This window comes from Oncorhynchus mykiss, chromosome 28 (genome assembly GCF_013265735.2).
Source record: "Oncorhynchus mykiss isolate Arlee chromosome 28, USDA_OmykA_1.1, whole genome shotgun sequence".
Taxonomy (NCBI): domain Eukaryota; kingdom Metazoa; phylum Chordata; class Actinopteri; order Salmoniformes; family Salmonidae; genus Oncorhynchus; species Oncorhynchus mykiss.
Genome location: NC_048592.1, coordinates 28,968,999 through 28,982,601, shown reverse-complemented (window position 1 = coordinate 28,982,601; position 13,603 = coordinate 28,968,999). Strand labels below are relative to the sequence as shown.

Genomic DNA, 13,603 nt, shown 5'->3' with positions numbered 1-13,603 from the left:
TGAAAAATATTTGATGTGAAATGATCTGATTTGATTGGTCAAAAGACCAATTAGTGGAAAATATATCAGAATTGGGCTGACTCTCTAAACACAACCTTTATGTTCCAATGAGTGCTTCCAGGAGCATCTTCTAACATCCACTTGTTTCACCCAAACGGTGCTCTTGCCTTTGTTTTCCATAGACATTCAACAGCATTCTACCTCCACCACCTGCACTTAGGCCTGCATTTAGTAAACACGACTAAATTACCTGAGAGGTGTAGGTTAATTAATCTGTCCAGTTTAATTTATTATGTGTCCTGTCCTCTGCAATCACAGCACACAAATCACAAATGTTTCAAATGTCATGAAAATGACAGCAGGTTAAGCATATGTACAGTAGAGAATCATCAGCACATTGTTCAAGATTGTCCTGTAGCAGTTGTTGAGTTGAGTCACTCTGAGTCGGCCTGAGATTCTCCTGAGGCACTGCCATTTCCATCTCCAGTCAGCTGTAGCAGTGCGTTCCACCAGGAAAAACAAAACCTGGTCAACATGCTGAGGACATTCTTAGCTTATATATTTCATTGTTTTTTAAAATCAGCTAGTTTTTCTTCCTCAGCAGCTCTGAACCTTGACGTTTCTACGTGCTAAATAAAAGGCCATCTATTAGTTCAAGGAATTCCACTTCCACGGTAGAACTGAAGAAGGCCCAAACGTGTTGGTTTCAACAAAAAAAATATGTTTTTTTCCCCCACAAACTTCCATTTGTCCTCTACGTGTCTGAATATGGTCTCTTACAAATCCAGTCTGTTCCTTTATTCATGCACTTTAGTTAGAATGCAAGGTAGCGAAGTATACATTCTCCTTCCACAGTATGAAATACAAGTTCCTCTCCAAAGCCTCCTGAATGGTCAGGTCTGGTTAGTTTTGGCCAGGTCCGCTTCAGTCAGATCCGTTTAGATCCAGTCAGCAATGGTCTGACAGGAACCGTTCTCTTTGGTTGGGGACGATGAAGCCATCCTTGCTGTCCATGAAGCTCTCCCTGCGGTCGTGGCCGGAGATGACGAAGGTGTGTTTGGGGTCGATGACCACCAGATCATCCTTCTCCAGCCCTGGATCCTCCACCTCGGCGTACGTAGGGTTCCCTGAGCTGCGACAGAACCTCATCTTCATGGCTGGCCAGCGTGCGGGCCGCCTCTGTGGGAAGCACAGGTAGAAGAACTTAAAGGAGATTTGTGCTAAACAAAATGTATTAGAAGAGCTTCCCTAAAATGTGTAACTACTCCATATAGGCAAAAACAATGTCTGACATTGTCTGATGAAGGTCTTCAATTACCTAAATGTCACAATGTGTTAAGCCTTAACAAAAATACATTAAATTAGATGTACTCTCAGTGACTTCCCTGACCAAATCAAGTTGTAAATAAAGACATACAAATGCTTGTGAGTGCCAGCCAGGCCAGCAGGGGGCAGTAGGCCTACTTACCTCTATGAAGAACAGGCTGGCACTTGAGGTCGGGTGGTTGTACATGTACACCGTTGCTATGATGGCTGCTGCCATGGTGATCATGACCAGCGAGATACCCACCAGGAGACCAGTCTGCAGGCGCACCTCTCTCTGCTCCTCCTCTGGCTCGTCCACCTCAGCAGCTGGAGGGGGACAAGTAACAAACGTTACCGAACGTTGTAGGAATCTTCACTGTTTGCTGGGCTGTCGCCCATATCTGGGTCAAAATAATATTTGTTTTAATAAAAATGCTTTAGGTGTGTTTTATGTAGCTTGCCAGTGTCATGAAACAAATATAATAGTCTCAAAAGTGCAAATCCTGCCTATCTTGAATATCATGTATTATTCATGAGAATGTTGGAACCATGCAAGAGATTGGCAACCACTTACGCGATTCTTTTTCTGTGTGCAGGGAAATCTTAGTGTCATCTGAAAGAACAAAATACATATGGATGAGTGAGGGCCAAATGAAAACTGGTCACCAGCTTTCTGAGGCAAGTCAGAGGCCTGTACTTAATGTTTATCCCAGAGCCATATAGGCATGTACTGTGTGTGTTCATAAACAGTATACGATGAGACATACCTTCCATCAATCCCCAGACTGACATAGACAGATACCTAGTGAGAGGCATCATTCAGCAGATAAGATCCACGTGTGCAGTATGGTGCCAGTGTGTAGTATTTGTCATTGCGTTGTATAAGCGGCTGCACAATTATCTGACAGCAGGCTGGGAAATAGCTGCAGACCGGACCCTCGTCATCTCTACGTCCCTGAGCAGCTAGAGCAAACACAAACCGCAGCCCAACTCCCATTCTCCATCCTTCTACCTGAAGTGTGCATTTGTTCACTTCCAACTGTGCACTTGTTCACTTCCCATCAAGGGTTTCAAAGCATTGGATTGTGTAAGCAGGAATGAACTAGAATGTGTTTCCACTCTATTTCTTACACCACTTCAGACTTTAAAAATATGAAGTTATTGTAAACCCTCGAGGGCTTGGTAAATGTTAAGTCATTGTAAACCCACCAGGGCTTAGTAAATGTTAAGTCATTGTAAACCCACGAGGGCTTGGTAAATGTTAAGTCATTGTAAAATGGCTTGGTAAATGTCACTCACTCATCCCATCACACCAAATGGTAATTCTGTTTTGATCAAAAAGGCCAGGTACTACTACTTACCCACCGTAGGAGCACTGGTGAAGGGGAGGGCAGTGGTGACAGTGGGGCTAGGTCTGGCTCTGGATGTAGTAGTGGCAGTGGTAGTGGTGGTAGAGGAGGTAGTTGTGGTGATGGAGGTGGTAGTCCGCTGTCGCACTGTTCTTGTCATGGCAACTGGAGTGGTTGTAGTGTGAGCGTTAGGCACATTGTAAGGTGTTGTGGTGTTGGTGTGAACCATCTGAACACAGCTCTGGTTTTTCCCCTGTGAAATCAAGACAACGTGAATTAGTTTCCAGTTTTGAATTAGTTTCCTTGAGGCAGAAGAAAACAAATGAAGTGAATAGTGAACTGTTCAATACCGCTTCAGTACAGCCCTTATCTACCCAGTCCTGACGATGCCGGTCAAAGCCACTGGAACACCTGTTATAAATAACAGAACAGAACAACCATTAGGACACAACATGGCGCTGATTTGGGAGAGATAGGTTGTTACATTTCTCTTTGAACTCTTGTCACAGCGAAATTCCACTGTATGCATTCTGTGCCTACAAATGGCAATAACAAACTTGACCTGGACTTTTACCTGTGCAGTCTGCTGCACCAGCTGCAGTTGAAGCCGATCTCAGATGACATACAAGGTCCACAGCTGGAGAACTGAAGACAAGCTGAGAGAAAAAAAAAGCGAGATCCTAGTACACCAAAAGTTGCTCTAGCCCAGCACAAATAATAATTACCATAGATATAACTGTAAAGAGCCCTGTAGACTTAAGCCCCGTTTATGCCTAGTTCTAACGTGTCCTTTGCCCTGATTCTGATTCTGCCAACATTTTTGGACTGGTGTAGATGGTTAAAAGACTGATTGTGATCAGATCTTCCTGAACACCTCCAAAGGTAGCCAGGGACCCACTGTGTCTGGATATTTTACAAGTGTATTCGGATCTGTAGAGTGAAACCATTCAAATCATCAATATACAGTGGGGCAAAAAAGTTTTTAGTCAGCCACCAATTGTGCAAGTTCTCCCAATTAAAAAGATGAGAGAGGCCTGTAATTTTCATAATCACTTCAACTATGACAGACAAAATGAGAGAAAAAAAAATCCAGAAAATCACATTGTAGGATTTTTAATGAATTTATTTGCAAATTATGGTGGAAAATAAGTATTTGGTCACCTACAAACAAGCAGGATTTCTGGCTCTCACAGACCTGTAACTTCTTCTTTAAGAGGCTCCTCTATCCTCCACTCGTTACCTGTATTAATGGCACCTGTTTGAAGAATTGGTGGCTGACTAAATACTTTTTTGCCCCACTGTATAAGGCCCTCTAAAATCATTGACGTGGCACAATTGACTTATGGCATCAATATACAGTATGTCTTAAAATAAATAAATATTATTTTGAAAGAATATCTGTCAAATGATTTACATACAGGGAGAGACCAGGAAAGCAGGTCAAAATGTGGACACAGTGGACAGATAAGTGACACATTTTAACACTATGTGTAGACGCACGTCTGAAAATGCGGGCACAATCAGAATGTGGACAAGATCAGGACACAGGACACGTTAGAACAAGGTATAAACGGGGCTATAAACTTACTGGGCAGAGGAAGCATCTCAACCGCTGTAGAGTTGGCGATCTTGGACTTGAGGATGTCCACTTTGTGGTACTCATAGATGGTCCTCCTGCGAACATCTGGCAGAATGAGAAGGTGGTCAATGGTGATCAGACTGCAGTCAGATCTAATCTTACTGGAGGACCAGGGATGCGGGCGGGGGGGGGGGGGGGCACACAGAGACACACAGAGAGTAGTGAAGTATTATGATACTCACTGGGTATCTGCTCAATCTCATGAAGCACCACAAATGCGTCTGAGAGGCCCACTTTGACAGGATGGTTCACTGACCTGATCTCACTGATGTCAATGGGAACCTACACACAGGACAATGAGGTATACACATTCATTACAATTAAAGCTAATGGCAAATAGCTCTACTTCTCTAGAATAAGTAATAGTTAGCGAGGAAGAGGAGCGTCACCTCTTTGTAGGCGAAGACGATGCGTCCGTCGCTGTGCAGAGCGGTCTGGAAGGTAAATGGGCCTTGACTTACACTGTCCTGTAGGTGAACCTGATCCCACTGGACTACCAAGGCTGTACCTAAAGGACAGACAGAGAAACACACACAGGCTGGTTAGAACCTCCAAGGCTGTACCTAGAGGACAGACAGAGACACACACACAGGCAGGTTAGAACCACCAAGGCTGTACCTAAAGGACAGACAGAGACACACACACAGGCTGGTTAGAACCACCAAGGCTGTACCTAGAGGACAGACAGAGAAACACACACAGGCTGGTTAGGACCACCAAGGCTTTACCTAAAGGACAGACAGAGACACACACACAGGCTGGTTAGAACCACCAAGGCTGTACCTAGAGGACAGACAGAGAAACACACACAGGCTGGTTAGGACCACCAAGGCTTTACCTAAAGGACAGACAGAGACACACACACAGGCTGGTTAGAACCACCAAGGCTGTGCCTAGAGGACAGACAGAGACACACACACAGGCTGGTTAGAACCACCAAGGCTGTACCTAAAGGACAGACAGAGAAACACACACAGGCTGGTTAGAACCACCAAGGCTGTACCTAGAGGACAGACAGAGAAACACACACAGGCTGGTTAGAACCACCAAGGCTGTGCCTAGAGGACAGACAGAGAAACACACACAGGCTGGTTAGGACCACCAAGGCTTTACCTAAAGGACAGACAGAGAAACACACACAGGCTGGTTAGGACCACCAAGGCTTTACCTAAAGGACAGACAGAGAAACACACACAGGCTGGTTGGGACCACCAAGGCTTTACCTAAAGGACAGACAGAGAAACACACATACACAAAGACAGTAGCTATGTTAATTCGCTGCACATGGATAAAGTTAGTTGCCCTTGACTTTTCTAGAAAACCTTTGATTGACTGAGCAGGGCTTAACATCTATCGAGACACAATTGCCTGTTTGGCTCTATGTCTATATGTCTTACCGTTGTCAAAGTAACTGATGGTCGAGTTTGTGGACATACTGAGGTCAAAGTTGGCCATCAGAGGGGCGATGTACTGAGTGGCCGTCAGCATCCTGTGGATGACATCGCCTGTGTAGATGAAACCTGATGGAGGGGGTGCGCACACACACACACACACACACACACACACACACACACACACACACACACACACACACACACACACACACACACACACACACACACACACACACACACACACACACACCTCTTATTTCAGGAAGTGATGATGGAGGTCCCTTATAATGGTGGTAGTCTCTCACATATTCATTCTCATTCATCAGAGTTTGACATACCACCAGTTGCCACTGTGATTTCTCTCAGTATGTGACCATAGAACGGGAAGTCAAAGGACAGATGAACACTCTGAAAGGAGAAATGAAAGGAGAAAAACCACAAAAACAAAGATGAGTTTCAGTGACAAGACAAGGTGCCACAAGGTATGAGTGATCATCACTGATATTGTAGAAGTCATACAGGTAGCAGTCGGCTGCAGAGCTAGGCGCTGACTTGTCATGACAGTATCCACTAAACAGGAGCATGCCCTTTTCCTTGATGGTTTGATATCCTCTGCCCTAAGGCTGCGTACCGCTGCTTGTCTGTGTGTGTTGGACAGCAGGCCGTGGATCTTCCCCTTCCCTGGGTCCAGCTGATCTATGTCCACCCACAGATATTTACCAGCAGTCTCTGTAGCCCCGTAGATCTTAGATGTGTAGTAGCTATGGTTCATGTCCTGGGATAAACAACATTCATGTTAGCATTCAGTGTTTCCTGGGATAAACAACATTCATGTTAGCATTCAGTGTTTCCTGGGATAAACAACATTCATGTTAGCATTCAGTGTTTCCTGGGATAAATAACATTTATGTTAGCATTCGGTGTTTCCTAGGATAAACAACATTCATGTTAGCATTCAGTGTTTCCTGGGATAAACAACATTCATGTTAGCATTCAGTGTTTCCTGGGATAATCAACATTCATGTTAGCATTCCGTGTTTCCTGGGATAAACAACGTTCATGTTAGCATTCCGTGTTTCCTGGGATAAACAACATTCATGTTAGCATTCAGTGTTTCCTGGGATAAACAACATTCATGTTAGCATTCAGTGTTTCCTGGGATAAATAACATTTATGTTAGCATTCGGTGTTTCCTAGGATAAACAACATTCATGTTAGCATTCAGTGTTTCCTGGGATAATCAACATTCATGTTAGCATTCCGTGTTTCCTGGGATAAACAACATTCATGTTAGCATTCCGTGTTTCCTGGGATAAACAACATTCATGTTATAATTCAGTGTTTTCCAACCCTGTTGTAGCCCTTGACATACACACCTCTTCAGCTCATTGAGGGCTTGATGATTAGTTGACAAGTTGAATCAGGTGTGCTTGTCCAGGGTTACAATAAACGTGTACTGTTGGGGGTACTGGAGGACCAAGGTTGGGAAACACTGTGTTAGATGTTATACACTATAAGTCCTGAATTTGTGCTGAACAATGAGAGATCATTTCAAGCTTGATTCTGACAGTGAGATGTAGAGTGCATAGAGTTCTATATCATGCCGATATGACAGAACATGAAACATTATTAAACATGACAGGGTCCTGACTTTTCCTAAACACAAGACCTGTCCAGGAAACACACTGGGGTCTAATTAACTAGGGCCCAGACTTTATTACTGTCCTGGTCATGATGTCAGGAAACACCCTGGGGTCTAATTAACTAGGGCCCAGACTTTATTACTGTCCTGGTCATGATGTCAGGAAACACCCTGGGGTCTAATTAACTAGGGCCCAGACTTTATTACTGTCCTGGTCATGATGTCAGGAAACACCCTGGGGTCTAATTAACTAGGGCCCAGACTTTATTACTGTCCTGGTCATGATGTCAGGAAACACCCTGGGGTCTAATTAACTAGGGCCCAGACTTTATTACTGTCCTGGTCATGATGTCAGGAAACACCCTGGGGTCTAATTAACTAGGGCCCAGACTTTATTACTGTCCTGGTCATGATGTCAGGAAACACCCTGGGGTCTAATTAACTAGGGCCCAGACTTTATTACTGTCCTGGTCAGGATGTCAGGAAACACCCTGGGGTCTAATTAACTAGGGCCCAGACTTTATTACTGTCCTGGTCATGATGTCAGGAAACACCCTGGGGTCTAATTAACTAGGGCCCAGACTTTATTACTGTCCTGGTCAGGATGTCAGGAAAACTCCTGGCCTTTGAAATTGTTGTTGTTGTTCCTACTTCAATCTGGGAGCTGTTGTCATGTCTCTCCTCAGTCAGTAGGTCATCCTGGTCCTTGTAGTGGCTGTGGCGGTCGTCACTGGCCCAGCTCGGGGCACCCGGCCTGGGGATGGCCAGCCACCTCCTCCACCTCTGGCTGGAGGATCCCTGCTCCTCAGACACACTCCCCAGACCTTGACCAAACAAAAACACATTCAGATACATGAGGTGTGCAATGATTTAGCCTAAATCAAATGTACTTCTTACATCAGCTGATATCTCAATGTGCTGTACAGAAACCCAGCCTAAAACCCCAAACAGCAAGCAATGCAGGTGTAGAAGCACGGTGGCTGGGAAAAACTCCCTAGAAATGCCAGAAGAAACTTAGAGAGGAACCGGCTATGAGGGGTGGCCAGTCCTCTCCAGGCTGTGCCGGAAAGGACTGGGTAAATGTCAGTTGGCTTTTCATAGCAGATCATTCAGAGAATCTCTACTGCTACTGCTGTCTCTAGAGAGTTGAAAACAGCAGGTCTGGGACAGGCCTTCCATTGCCGAATACAATGGAACCAATGCAAACCACCCTGAATTCTGGTCAAGCTAAATCAAGCGTACACTTCAAAGTATTTGACACATAATGTATTTGATCCAGATCTGACTCTCATCTAGAGAGGGCCAACCCCTGCACACCAGGATGGGAGACCCCTGAGGAGAGTAGAAGGGGCTCCCTGTGACATAGTGTGCTGGTTACGCTTCATCTCACCAGTGTTTGAAAAGGGCCCAGGAATCTCCCATGTGAGGTTGACAATGACTGAACGTCTTCAGTCCTTGGAACTAAACCCATCTTTATATACTAGCCTACGTCTGCCTGCCTGTCAGTGTCAACATGTGACAGACACAAACAGCATACTAACCTCTCTTCCCTGGGAAAAACAAACATCCACCTTCCCTCAATCATCCTGCCAGGGACAGCAGTGCACCTAAACTCCCCCCTCTTTTCGCAGGAGAGAGTGAAAGGCTGCCGCACATTCTTCACACTGGCAGGCCCAACCCAGACGTTATGGGGCAGTTATGATGGAGGAAGACATGTTGTGAGTCTCATAGAGTATGTCACATAGTGTTCTACTAGCATCAGCAGACGTAGAAGTGTTATTGTGGTTGGGAGACATATAGAACACCTAAAAGAAACTGGTTTAATGAGCAATCTGCAGTTGTAAACAGTAAGAAAGTGGGCAGCCCACCACTGCTTTGGTAAATAGCTTAGGGATGGGGCTGGATACATGTAGCATCTGACACATTTTAAGACAGAGCTACAGATGCAAGGACTGACCATCCATGAGATCAAATGTACAGTTTTAAACTTGTTTTGAGGCTATACAGTGTTTGTTTACAATTACTTTGCTTACAAAACACCAGAGTAAAACAAGCTCCTAGTTTGGGTTCTGATGGAGTGTGACAATTGAACTAAGCTCATGAGGCATTTATAAATTATATTCTTCAAGAATCCATGGGTATACAAATGAATGTCGCAATTACTTATTGCCCCTTTAATGAGCCATGAACTGACACTAAAAGCAGTAACAAACCTACATGCATGTCAGCAAAGTGACATTTATGTAGCAAGTCCACTTATCTTGTTAAGTTATCTTATCTCCTCTTATCTTAGGAAAGTCACTTGGGAAGTATTCTATTCTATGCCAGAGAACTGTGTCCACTCTCTAAGGATTCAGTATGGCAGTGATGTAGCCTATCACAGCATTTTATCCTGTACTTTACTGGTCTAATGTTTACAGTAATTCCTTCAATATTTTGATTTATTTGAAAAGTAAATAACTTGCCAAAACATTAAGGCTATATAGAAATCTTAGTCCACATGGCTGAGCTTCAAAAACAAACACACCAAAGAGAATTGAAGAACAATAATGACTTACGATAAATAAAGACTATTTTAAATAATGACTTACCACTGGCAGGCATCAATTCCACATGAGTTATTTGATACTGGAAAACTATAAATATTCCCGTGATAAATTTGACAGTCTTCGTCATCATCAGTTCCTAAGTCTTGTTATTCCCTTTTAAATTCCCAAAGCGCACTGTCAAATAAAAAACTCAGTTGGACAACTTTTCATCTGCGCAAGGTCCTTTTGGTTTCAAGGCGATACTATTCCGTCAGAATGTTGTCCACTTCTCAAACAAAAACGCAGAGCAAGTTATGAAATAAAATCCAGTAGTTGCATTTTTAACATAAAATACTAACAATTTCAATAGCAATACTTCCCGTCGCCGGGAAATGCCCATTTAACAAGAATTCAAATGGACTAAATCTATTTGTCTTGGAAAGACTGTGGTCACTTGATAGGGCTAAGATAATAAGTATGTTGACAATGACTTGAGTGCGATGCTGAAGTTATTATTGTCTCTCTCCCTCTTGCAGGTCATCTCCGTTTTAATAAGCTGAGAGTGGAGACAGTGCATAAGCGCTGGAAACGTTGTACACACTCACCAAAACAGTCTGCCTCCGTGCTGAGTAGAATAGGACCTCCATCTCTCTCTCTCTCTCTCTCTCTCTCTCTCTCTCTCTCTCTCTCTCTTTCTCTCTCTCTCTTTCTCTCTCTCTCTCTCTCTCTCTCTCTCTCTCTCTCTCTCTCTCTCTCTCTCTCTCTCTCTCTCTCTCTCTCTCTGTGTACTGTGTGTGTGTTTTCTCACCTCCATGAGAGCGAGTTCCTGTGAGAATTCCATGGATTGGATGAGTGTGACATGTCTCACAAGGCTAAAGGGCTTTCCAACCTCAGGGTGTGTGTGTGTGTGTGGGGGGGGGGGGGGGGGGGGGGGGGGGGAGAGAGAGATTAGTCTGTGGGGCAGTGCAAGCACACTGTACTCCACTTACTCTACTTCATTTAGTCTAATGATGTGTGAAATTAGACAGACCCATCATATTGAATTGCCACTAAAGGCATTTCATATCAGTTTATCTTCATAAGCAATACAGCTTGTTTTGCATTGACAAAAGAGCCCAATGGTGTACTAATACACCCTGTGAATCATATGGTATTGATTGAGCTGGGGAAATAGTTCCTGCCGTCAGATGTTGCATCCTTGGTAACGAGGGAATGTGAGTATACTCCAGAGGCCAAGTTTCAAAGCCGTTTTTACGATACATATCGAAGCATCTGTCATTGGTTAAGGGTTCCTCTTCTTCCTCTTCTAAGCCCTGGCACACAACAGAGATTATGTTTAGTCTTAATGGAAAAGAAAGGAGGGGACCATACTGTACTTGTTCCCACAGACAAACACAGGGCCATTTGTTATCCTGTATCTCATTAATACTGAATTCCAACCTTATAAAGTTGTACACTAGAGTTTCTGGACATGGACAGTCTGGCTTTATACCGTAGCTGTCAAGATAAAACATCAATATAGCTCAGTTACCCAGGCTACTATAGTGGAGTTATCATTACCCTGGCTACTATAGTGGAGTTATTGTTACCCAGGCTACTACAGTGGAGTTATCGTTATCCAGGCTACTATAGTGGAGTTATCGTTACCCAGGCTACTACAGTGGAGTTATCGTTACCCAGGCTACTACAGTGGAGTTATCATTACCCAGGCTACTACAGTGGAGTTATCGTTACCCAGGCTACTACAGTGGAGTTATCGTTACCCAGGCTACTACAGTGGAGTTATCGTTACCCAGGCTACTACAGTGGAGTTATCGTTACCCAGGCTACTACAGTGGAGTTATCGTTACCCAGGCTACTACAGTGGAGTTATCGTTGACACTATTTTTGTTGTGACTCCCCGTTAAATACATGTGGTTCAATGTGCAGTGATAATAAAACACAAGTCCTTAATCCTCAGCCATAGTTTCCGAATCAGACAACCTACAGTAAATGTGCTTGTGCTCATCAACAATCCTTTTCCCCTCCCAGCTTGCTGTCATAAACTACAATTAATAATCTCTCTCCTTTGGCACCTCTGAATGAGTTCCTTCCCATTGACGTCCTACATTCCTCCTGTGTCCCCTGTCTCGGGCCTCCAGTCCTCTGTCTGGCAGGGAGAGAGAGAGACAGCGACCAGAGGAAGTCTGGGTGTTTGCTACCATGTCTGTGCTGGATGTGCTAGGGCCTGGATATACTGAGTCTTAGACTGGAGATGGCTGGACAGTGGGCTGGGGTTTGGAGAGAGGTCTGGGACTGGAGATGGATGGACAGTGGGCTGGGGTTTGGAGAGAGGTCTGGGACTGGAGATGGATGGACAGTGGGCTGGGGCTTGGAGAGAGGTCTGGGACTGGAGATGGATGGACAGTGGGCTGGGGCTTGGAGAGAGGTCTGGGACTGGAGATGGATGGACAGTGGGCTGGGGCTTGGAGAGAGGTCTGGGACTGGAGATGGATGGACAGTGGGCTGGGGCTTGGAGAGAGGTCTGGGACTGGAGATGGATGGACAGTGGGCTGGGGCTTGAAGAGAGGTCTGGGACTGGAGATGGGGGTGCACTCTTAGAACCTGCTACCTAGAACCTAAAAGGTTTCTTTGGCTGTTCCCATAGGAGAACCCTTTGAAGAACCCTATTTGGTTCCTGGTGGATCCCTTTTGGGTTCTATGTAGAACACTTCCCACAGAGGGTTCTACTTGAAACGCAAAAGAGTTCTACCTGGAACCAAAAAGGGTTCTCCTATGGTGACAGCCAAATAACTGTTTTGGAACCCTAAGTTCTAAGTGTGTGGGGGGGGGGGGGGGGGGGGAATATGGCTTGGGATGTGGTTTGGAGAGAGGTCTGGGACTGGGAATTCAGGTAGGGGGATAAAGGGCTGCGGATGTGGCACGGAGAGAGGTCTGGGACTGAGGATGAGGGTGGGGGTGGGGGGGATAGATGGCTGGGGATGTGGCTTGGAGAGAGGTCTGGGACTGAGGATGAGGGTGGGGGTGGGGGGGATAGAGGGCTGGTGATGGGGCTTGGAGAGAGGTCTGGGACTGAGGATGAGGGTGGGGGGGATAGAGGGCTGGTGATGGGGCTTGGAGAGAGGGCTGGGGATGGGGCAGGGGATGGTTGTCTGATATCACAGGTTAGAGAGGCAAAGACTGAAGAAGAAACTTATAAATAATTGTCAGTAATGTCATTATGACTATATTGCTACGTCACAATACTATTGATCTTTATCAACATTGTCCTCTTGTCACGATGGTAAATGCAATTCCATGAGAATAAAATAATGAACTTATATCAATACATGTTTCCTAAGACTATAATAGGAATACTGTTCAAAACAAACTGTAGATAAACACTTTAGTTGACGCTGTGCTTGGTAGCGTTTCATTATGAGAACGGTTTGGAGTTATTCCCCGTCGAGTCTCAGAGGTAACCACTGTCTGAGGTTACCTCTCAGAGGTAACCACTGTCTGAGGTAACCACTGTCTGAAGTTACCTCTCAGAGGTAACCACTGTCTGAGGTAACCACTGTCTGAGGTAACCACTGTCTGAGGTAACCACTGTCTGAGGTAACCACTGTCTGAGGTTACCTCTCAGAGGTAACCACTGTCTGAGGTAACCACTCTCTGAGGTTACCTCTCAGAGGTAACCATTCTGGACTCATTGCATTGTCTGAAGAGGGGTCATACAAAGTGTTGAAGAATGACAGTGTTCTGAA

General features: G+C 44.9%; 1 protein-coding gene across 2 annotated transcripts; it reads right to left on the bottom strand.

Moving 5' to 3' along the window:
- Positions 1 to 268: 268 nt before the first annotated feature.
- LOC110508211 (plexin domain-containing protein 2) lies at positions 269 to 10,469 on the bottom strand. Of its 2 annotated transcripts, none has more exons than XM_036966772.1 (14): positions 9,921 to 10,468; positions 7,981 to 8,153; positions 6,319 to 6,462; positions 6,026 to 6,095; positions 5,691 to 5,813; positions 4,683 to 4,801; positions 4,476 to 4,575; positions 4,243 to 4,338; positions 3,229 to 3,310; positions 3,005 to 3,065; positions 2,667 to 2,907; positions 1,880 to 1,918; positions 1,469 to 1,632; positions 269 to 1,179 (listed from the first exon to the last, which is right to left on the bottom strand). In XM_036966772.1, exons 1-14 carry the CDS (start codon positions 10,006 to 10,008, stop codon positions 949 to 951), a joined length of 1,731 nt encoding a protein of 576 aa, XP_036822667.1. In that variant the 5' UTR covers positions 10,009 to 10,468; the 3' UTR covers positions 269 to 948. The 2 variants fall into 2 exon arrangements, 1 of the variants encoding a protein (XP_036822667.1); XR_005040253.1 differs by having other exon boundaries at positions 1,038 to 1,179; positions 2,671 to 2,907; positions 9,921 to 10,469.
- Between the last annotated feature and the right edge of the window lie 3,134 nt (positions 10,470 to 13,603).